The 8,330-nt window shown below is 56.7% G+C and overlaps 2 protein-coding genes across 3 annotated transcripts; both read left to right on the forward strand.

The window, feature by feature from the left end:
- Nucleotides 1-109: 109 nt before the first annotated feature.
- Nucleotides 110-2,290, forward strand: MRPS18B (mitochondrial ribosomal protein S18B). Of its 2 annotated transcripts, XM_088157487.1 has the most exons (7): nt 112-264; nt 663-762; nt 870-967; nt 1,225-1,293; nt 1,734-1,800; nt 1,895-1,954; nt 2,035-2,290. In XM_088157487.1, exons 1-7 carry the CDS (start codon nt 181-183, stop codon nt 2,271-2,273), a joined length of 717 nt encoding a protein of 238 aa, XP_088013613.1. In that variant the 5' UTR covers nt 112-180; the 3' UTR covers nt 2,274-2,290. The 2 variants fall into 2 exon arrangements, with proteins under 2 accessions (XP_088013614.1, XP_088013613.1); XM_088157488.1 differs by lacking the exon at nt 1,225-1,293 and having other exon boundaries at nt 110-264.
- Nucleotides 2,291-3,009: 719 nt separating this feature from the next.
- On the forward strand, nt 3,010-8,321 carry ATAT1 (alpha tubulin acetyltransferase 1). Its single transcript, XM_014892759.2, has 11 exons — nt 3,010-3,108; nt 3,268-3,328; nt 3,538-3,620; nt 4,378-4,438; nt 4,555-4,668; nt 5,387-5,488; nt 5,724-5,769; nt 6,280-6,354; nt 6,940-7,087; nt 7,676-7,721; nt 7,761-8,321. The coding sequence occupies exons 1-10, from the start codon at nt 3,011-3,013 to the stop codon at nt 7,698-7,700; spliced, it is 813 nt and encodes a 270-aa protein (XP_014748245.1). The 5' UTR covers nt 3,010; the 3' UTR covers nt 7,701-7,721; nt 7,761-8,321.
- Nucleotides 8,322-8,330: the final 9 nt, after the last annotated feature.

The following is an 8,330-nucleotide window of genomic DNA, read 5'->3' on the forward strand; positions in this document are numbered from 1 at the left end:
TCCGCGGGCCGTGTGGCGCAGTTGTAATTCGGGGAGGGCGAGGGACGGGCTGCGCATGCGCGACAGCCTGGGGTTGGAGGGTGGGGGGGGGGGAAGGGAGAGGCCGCACGGTAAGATGGCGGCGCCCCGCCCCCGCGTGTGGGAGAGGCGCGGGGCGGGGCGTGAGGGAGAGGCGGGAAGATGGCGCTGGCCTGGGCCGCGGCGGCGCTGAGGGCGGCGGGAGGAGGCGTCGTGAGGGGTGCGGGGAGGCCGCGGTGGGCTCCGGTGAGGCGGGGAGCGGCGGGAGGGGACACCGGGAATTTGGTGGGGGGGGGGTGAGGGGGGGTCGGGATGTGAGGGGGAGGTGGGGGAGGGGAAAGGGCAGCGCGCGCCACGTGCGGCGGGCGGGCCGAGTGACGTCATTGCGCGGCGGGTTTCCCGCTAGGGGGCGCTCGGGCCGAGGAGAGGGCGTGGTTTTGTGAGGCATTACGTCATCGTCCGCATTGCGATGACGTCATGCCGCGCTACGGCCCGTTTTCGGACGGCCAGAGTGACGTCACCGCGGGCATTACCCCTCCTGACATCACTGCCAAGGGTTGGGCGATGAGAGGGGAGGGAGGGGGCACCCCTGTGTGATGTCATCACGCTGAACCTAACTCTGACGTCATAACCCCCTTCCCCAGGACCTCCCCCGCTTCTGCAGCACCCAAGAAACCCCCAAGGACGCCCCGCCCCCCCCATCCCCCTACCAGGACCGGCCCTGGGAGTACCTGGAGAGCGAAGGTTTGTGTGGGGGCGGGGATTTTTTGGGGTGCCAGGGGGGGGGTTTTGGGGTCTCCAACCCCTCAAAACCCCCCCCCCCCCCCAAAAAAAAAATGTCCCCACCGCAGAGTACCGAGCCACCTACGGTGACAAGCCGGTGTGGCACGGCTACCGCCGCAACCACAAGGGCTCCGTGCCCCCCCAGCGCACCCGCAAGGCCTGTCTGGTGAGCACTGGGAGCACTGGGAGGCACTGGGGACACTCTGGGGGGCGTCTCGGGGGGGTTAAAGGGGCGTCTTAGAGGAGCTGGGGGGACACTGGGAGGGTACTGGGAGCAGTCTGGGGACTTTTGAGTCACCTCAGGTGCCATTTTAGGGGGCACTGGGGCCTCTCTGTGGCACTCTGGGGGACATTGGGATATTGTGGGGGTTACTGGGAGGGACTGGGAGTGACTGGGACCGGCCCCATCCCCTTTTCCCTCAGCGCCGGGGGAAGCACGTGGGGAACCCCTGCCCCATCTGCCGGGACCGGAACCTGCTCGTGGATTTTCGGGTGAGTTTTGGGGGAAAATTTTGGGGGGAATGCATTGATCCCCTCTTCCTGCTTTTCCTTCTGCTCCCCTTTTCTCTCTTTTTTACTCCCTTTCCATTTTTTTGATTTCCTTTTCTGGTAATTTACCTCTTTTTCTTGTTTTCTTATTCCATTTCTCTTTTTCTTTATCCTCTTTTTGTTCTTTTTTATTTCTTTTCTTCTTTCTCTCTCTTTTCCTTCTTTTACTCCTCATTCTCTGTAATTTCCCTCATTTTCCATTTTTCTTACCCCATTTTACTGTTTAATATTCCCTTTTCTTCCTTCTCACTCTCTTTTCCTTGTTTTTACTTTTCCCTGACATTTATATCTCTTCTTTGCTCTTCTTTACTCCATCTTATCTCTTTTTTACCCCATTTCCCACCCCTTTTTCTCTCTTTTTTACCCCTTTTCCCTCCCTCCAGAACGTGAAGCTGCTGGACCAGTTCATCTGCCCCCACTCCGGTGTCATCTTCCACCCCATCCACACAGGTGAGGGGACACCTGAGGGTCACCTTTGTTTCCTTGGGGTCACCTTTGTGTCCCTGCCTCACCTCTGGGTGTCCCTGACCCCTTTTCCCCTCAGGGATCTGCATGCAGCAGCACAAGCGCCTGTCCCAGGCCATCGCCCAGGCCCAGGACCACGGTGAGCCCCGAATTTGGGTTTTTAGGGAGTCCCAACCTCCCTGGCTACCCCCCAAGCCCCTCAATCCCCTCCCTTTCCAGGTCTCCTGTGGCTCCAGGTCCCCTTTGTGCCAGTCCCCGAGGAGGATTTCTCCAACCAACACGCGGCCGTGGGGAAAACTCCCCCAGCGCCCGCCCTGAAGGGGCCAGGCCAGGCCTGGTACCCCTGGTACGAGTGGCAGCAGCCCCCTGCCACTGAGGTGGCCCGGATCCGCCGCCTTTACCAGGGCTTCCTTAAGGAGAATTACCCAGATACCCCCCCAAGCCCTACGGGGAAATAAAACGGTTTAAAATCCCCCTAAGTTGCCGTTTTCCTTGTCAGGGAAACTGAGGCACGAGGCAAAAAAGGCGGCCAGGCTTCAAAATGGCGGCGTGTGGAGGGGGAGTATATCCCACAATGCTCTGCGGGAAAGGGGGGGATGCTTCCCTTCATGCTTTGCTGTGGCGCGAAAAGCTGGTTTCTAACGGGGGCGGGGCTTGGTTGCTAAGGGCGGGAGAAGGGACGGCAACCATTGGGCGAGCAGGTGCCAGGGGTGGGGCTTAATCCAGGGAAGAAGAAGCGATTGGTCGAGAGGTTGAAAGGGGCGCGGCTTCATTGTTGACAGCGGAAGCGATTTGGCGTGTGCTGCTATGGGTGGGATTTGATTGCTGAGGGTGGGCCGCCATTGGTGAGCGATTGCCATGGGCAGGACTCGGTTGCTAAGGGCTGTCAAATTCTAAGCAGCGATTGGCTGGCGGTTGCTAAGGGCGGGATTTGGTTGCTGGAGACGGGCGCGGCAGCGGCAACGATTGGCTGACGGTTGCTAAGGGCGGGACTCGGTTGCTAAGGACGGCAGATTGGAGCCCACTGATTGGTCGACGCTTGGCGGGCCCGGCAGCGATTGGCTGATTCCTTCCCGCGGGGGGCGTGGTTTCTTTGCCGCCCGGGCGCGGCCGTGGCGGTGGCGGCCGGGCCGGGCCCGGCGGGCGGAGGCGGCGGCGAGGCCGGGCCGGGCCGGGCCGGGCCCGGTGCTCAATCATGGAGTTCCCTTTCGACCTGGCCCCGGTGCTGGGCGATCGCTTTTGTGTAGTGGATCAGCACCTGCGGCCCGCGGGGCGCGGCGGCACCGTCAAACGGTACCGGGGTTCGCGCGGGGCAGGGCGGGAAGGGCGGGCGCGGGGCATGCCGGGAAACTGGCGGGCCCCACGATTTTGGGGGGTTTTGGGGGGGTTTGGGGGTTTTTGTGAGGGGAAAGTGGGATGACAATGGCTCCTGTCGGTGTCCCCTCTGCGCAGGGAGGAGCTGGAGCAGCAGCTGAGGACGGTGATCGATGAACTGGGCAAGGCCTCGGCCAAGGTGGGGGGCACTGGGAGCACTGGGAGGTTACTGGGGACAATGGGAGGGTGGAGCCGGGGGGGGTCCCAGGGGGATATTGGGGGGTCATTGAGGACAATGGGAGGTCAAAGGAGGGTCCCAAGGGGGAATTGGGGGGATCCAGGGAGGGAATGAGGGGTCACCAAGGGTCCTGGGGGGGTCATGGGGGGGTCCCGTGTCCCCCCAGGCAGGCCCAGGGCCTCTCCACCCCCGTGACCAGCGCGGCCCGAATGGAGAGCAACCGGCACGTGCTGTACATCCTGAGGGACACCCGGTGAGAGCCCTAAACATCCCCAAAATATCCCTAAAATATCCCCAAAATATCCTCAAAATAAATCCCCAATGGGCACGTGCTGTACATCCTGAGGGACACCCGGTGAGAGCCCTAAACATCCCCAAAATATCCCCAAAACACCCCCAAAATATCCCCAAAATAAACCCCCAACCGGCACGTGCTGTACATCCTGAGGGACACCCGGTGAGAGCCCTAAACATCCCCAAAATATCCCCAAAACACCCCCAAAATATCCCCAAAATATTCTTAAAATATCCCCAAAATATTCTTAAAATATCCTCAAAATAAACCCCCAATGGGGGCACGTGTTGTACATCCTGAGGGACACCAGGTGAGAGCCCAAAATCACCCCAAAACTTCCCCCAAATCACCCTAAAATTCCCCTTCAAGAGCCTCCTCAGACCCCAACCCTGTCCTTGAGACCCCCCCCAGGATCTTTAAATCCCCCTAAAACCCCCAAAATCCCTTCTGAAATTTCCTTTTCCTCTTCCAAATCTCTCCAATCCCCCCTAAATTCCCCCCAAATCCCTCTCAATCTCCATCAAATTATTCCCAAATCTCTCCAATTCCCCCTAAATCCCTCCAATTACCCCCAAATCCTTCTAATTACCCCCAAATCCCCCCTAAACTCCCCTCAAATCCCCTTTTCCCCTTCCAAATCCTTCCAAATTCCCCCATTTTTTTTCCCAAAAATCTGTCTAATCCCCCTCAAATCCCCCCCAAATTTTCCCCCCAGCTCCCCCAAAGGCTCCGTGCTGGGATTCCTCAAGGTTGGCTACAAGAAACTTTTCCTGCTGGTGAGTTCCTGGCACAATCCCAGGGGGATTTTGGGGTGAAATCCCCCCGAATTCGGGTCCCCTTTTATTTTTTAAATTTTTTTTTAATTTTTTTTGGGTGTGTTCCTGTCCCCCAGGACCGGGATGGGTCCCACGTGGAGGTGGAGCCTCTTTGTGTCCTGGATTTTTATATCCACGAATCCCAACAGCGCCGGGGGCTGGGCATGGAGCTCTTCAGGGAGATGCTGCAGGTCTGGAAGGGGAAAAAATGGGAATTTTTTGGGGAAAAAATGGGATTTGGGGGAGAAAAATGGGAATTTTGGGGGAAAAAATGGGAATTTTGGGGGAGAAAAATGGGAATTTTGGGGGGAAAAATGGGAATTTGGGGGGAAAAAATGGGATATTTTGGGGGAAAAAATGGGAATTTGAGAGAAAAAATGGGAATTTGGGGGAAAAAATGGGAATTTGGGGGAGAAAAATGGGAATTTGGGGAAGAAAAATGGGAATTTTGGGGGAGAAAAAATGGGGATTTTGGGGAAAAATGGGAATTTGGGGGTGGGAATGGGGTTTGGGGGGGGAAAATGTGATTTTTGGGGGGGAAAAATGCAGTTTCAGGGAGGGAAATAGGAATTTTGGGGGAGAAAAAATTGGATTTTGGGGGAGGAAGAGTGAGAGTTTTGGGGGGAGAATGGAATTTTGGGTAAGAAAAATGGATTTGGAGGAAAAAAATTGAAATTTTGGGGATAAAAAAAAGCGATTTTAGGGGAAATGGGATTTTGGGGAGATAAAAAAGGGGTTTGGGGTGGGAAATGTGGAAATAAGGGGGGGGGGAATAAAGAGGAATTTTGTGGGGGAAAAGGGAAATGTCAGAGGGGGAAAAAGGAGGATTTTAAAGGGAAAAATGGGAATTTGGGGGTCGGTGGAGGCTGAAATTTCCCAAAAATTCCTGAATTTTCCCCAAAATCCCAGCGGGAGAGGGTGCAGCCTGAGAAGTTGGCAGTGGACAGACCCTCAGAGAAACTCCTGGGGTTCCTCAGGAAACATTTTGGGCTCTCTGACCTCATCCCACAGGTGGGAGAAAATAAAAAAAAAAAATTAAAAAAAAAAATTGTGTTTTTATTGCATATTAAATGCTGGATTTGCTATAAATCATATTTTGAATTTTGAATTAAGCTTTAAACGTTTGGGAATCACATGAAGTATTAAAATAAAATTAAATGTTGTAATTATTTATTGGTGTGAACTGAAAGCAGGGAAAGTAAATCAGCAAAAATTACATTAAATGTGTAATTTCCTGTTTTTCCAGGTGAACAATTTTGTCATCTTTGAGGGATTTTTCTCCACCAGAACTGGTGAGTCTGGGGTGAAATTCCAGCGTTTTTTCCAGAAAAATCTTTCTGCAGATTCCAGAGATTCCCTGGGTGGATTTTGGGGGTTTTTCCTGGGTGGATTTTGGGGTGAATTTGGGTGGATTTTGGGGTGGATTTTTGCATTTTCCTGAGTGAATTTTGGGTTAATTTTGGGGTGGATTTTGGTGTTTCCCTGGATGAATTTGGGATGAATTTGGGGTGGATTTTGGGATGAATTTGGGATGAATTTTGGGTGGATTTTGGGACGAATTTGGGGTTGAGTTTGGGATGAATTTTGGGTGGATTTTGGGATGATTTGGGGATGAATTTGGGATGAATTTTGGGTGAATTTTAGGGTGAATTTGGGTGGATTTTGGAGCGGATTTGGTTGGCTTTTGAGGTGAATTCTGGATAAACTTGGGTGGATTTTAGGGTGAATTTGGGTGGATTTGGGGCTGCATTTGGGTGGATTTTGGGATGAATTTGGGTGAATTTGGGGTCGTTTCCCCCCAGCCCCTGCCCGGCGCTCGTTGCCGCGGCCGCGGCCGGAGGAGCCGATCAAACCATACTCACTGAGCGAGAGAGACTGTGAGCGGGGGCGGGGCAGGGGGCGTGGTCAGTGGGCGTGGTCAATGGGTGTGGTCAGTGGGACCGTGGGTGTGGTCAGTGGGTGTGGCCCTGGACACACCCATGGGTGTGGTCAATGGGTTTGACTCTAAACTGATCCACGGGTGTGGCTGCCCTGGGTGTGGTCAGTGGGCGTGGCCATGGGTGTGGTCACCCTGCGTGTGGTCGGTGGGTGTGGCTGCCCTGGGTGTGGTCAGTGGGCGTGGCCATGGGTGTGACCAATGGGTGTGGTCACCATGGGTGTGGTCGGTGGGTGTGACACTGGGTGTGGCCCTGGATACACCCACGGGTGTGACCGGTGGGTGTGGTCAGTGGGTGTGGTCCTGGACACGCCCATGGGTGTGATCAATGGGTGTGACTGTAAACATAGCCATGTGTGCGGTCGGTGGGCGTGGTTTCCGTGGGTGTGGTCGGTGGGCGTGGCCATGGGCGTGGCCGTGTGCGTGCTCAGTGGGCGTGGCCGTGTGCGTGCTCAGTGGGCGTGGCCAGGGGCGTGTCCCTGCGTGTCTCCCCTCCCCCTGACGCCCCTCCCTCTCCTCCCCTCAGTCCTGCGGGAGGAGCCCGAGCCCCCCTGGCCCTTTAACCTGTCCCGGGGGTCCCCGGTGCGGGGCAGCCTCCGGCCCTTCCTGCTGCGCCGAGACAGCCCCGGGGGCGGCCCCCAGCCCCACCCTGAGCCACCCCCGCGCCGGGCCAGGTACGGGGGGCTGGGCTGGGGTTGGGGGGGGGGGGGTTGGGATGGGTTTGGGGGGGGCTTGGGGTGGATTTGGGCTCAGTTTGGGATGGGTTTGGGATGGGTTTGGGCTCAGTTTGGGATGGGTTTGGTATCAGTTTGGGGTGGGCTTCAGGATGGGTTTAGGATCAGTTTGGGATGGGTTTGGGATGGGTTTGGGATGGGTTTGGGATGGGCTTGGGATTGGGGTGGTTGGGGTTGGGCTCTGGGCTGGGTTTGGGATCAGTTTGGGTTTGGGATGGGTTTGGGCTGGGATTGGGGTTGGGTTTGGGGGGAGTTGGAGGTGGGTTTTGGGATGGGCTTGGGGTGGAATTGGTTTGGGTTTGGGCTGGATTTAGGCTCAGTTTGGGCTGGATTTTGGGATCAGTTTTGGGCTGTTTGGGCTTTGGGTTAGGCTGGGTTTTGAGCTCACTTTGGGGTTGATTTGGGGGCAGTTTGGGCTGCTATCAAGTTTGGTTTGGGTTCAATTTTAGGATCAAGGTTAGGATGAGTTTTAGGCTCGATTTTAGGCATTCTGAGCTCAGTTTAAAATATTTCCCCCTCCCCCCACAGCTCCCTGGGACGTGTCGGCCGCTGAGCTCCCCCAGCCCCTCCCCCCACGGCCACTGATCCCCCCCAATGGCCACTGACCCCCCCAATGGCCACTGACCCCCCCCAATGGCCACTGACCCTCCCCGGCCGGGCCGTGGGGGTACTGGGGATCCCATTGACTCAACTGGGAACCAGTTCCTGCTCCTTAATCCTACTGGGAACCAGTTCCCGCCCCACTGGAAGCCTCAACTGGAACCAGCTCCTGCCCCATAACCTTACTGGGAACCAGTTCCCGCCCCATAACCCCACTGGGAACCGGTTCCCACCCCACTGGGACCAGTTCCTGCCCCATAACCTTACTGGGAACCAGTTCCCGCCCCATAACCCCACTGGGATCCAGTTCCCACCCCGTGACCCCACTGGGAACCGGTTCCCACCCCACTGGGACCAGTTCCTGCCCCATAACCTTACTGGGAACCAGTTCCCGCCCCACTGGAAGCCTCAACTGGGACCAGCTCCTGCCCCATAACCTTACTGGGAACCAGTTCCCGTCTCAACTGGGACCAGTTCCCACCCCACAGCCCCACTGGGCCCCACCTCCCTGCCCCGTGGGTGCCCCTCCCCCACCCCCGCACGGCCCCGGGGGTGCCTTTCCCCCCTCCCCCCCTCGTTTTTG

The sequence above is a fragment of the Sturnus vulgaris genome (assembly GCF_052056855.1).
Source record: "Sturnus vulgaris isolate bStuVul1 chromosome 38 unlocalized genomic scaffold, bStuVul1.hap1 SUPER_38_unloc_1, whole genome shotgun sequence".
Classification (NCBI taxonomy): domain Eukaryota; kingdom Metazoa; phylum Chordata; class Aves; order Passeriformes; family Sturnidae; genus Sturnus; species Sturnus vulgaris.

Bases quoted from the DNA above. Each gene is read 5' to 3' on its own strand.
- MRPS18B (XM_088157487.1), top strand. From the start codon at position 181: ATGGCGCTGGCCTGGGCCGCGGCGGCGCTGAGGGCGGCGGGAGGAGGC. The intron at 1,294-1,733 runs GTGAGTTTTGGG...CCCTCCCTCCAG, and splicing joins ACCTGCTCGTGGATTTTCGG to AACGTGAAGCTGCTGGACCA. The intron at 1,955-2,034 runs GTGAGCCCCGAA...CTCCCTTTCCAG, and splicing joins CGCCCAGGCCCAGGACCACG to GTCTCCTGTGGCTCCAGGTC.
- ATAT1 (XM_014892759.2), top strand. From the start codon at position 3,011: ATGGAGTTCCCTTTCGACCTGGCCCCGGTGCTGGGCGATCGCTTTTGT. The intron at 3,109-3,267 runs GTACCGGGGTTC...CCCTCTGCGCAG, and splicing joins CGCGGCGGCACCGTCAAACG to GGAGGAGCTGGAGCAGCAGC. The intron at 4,439-4,554 runs GTGAGTTCCTGG...CCTGTCCCCCAG, and splicing joins ACAAGAAACTTTTCCTGCTG to GACCGGGATGGGTCCCACGT.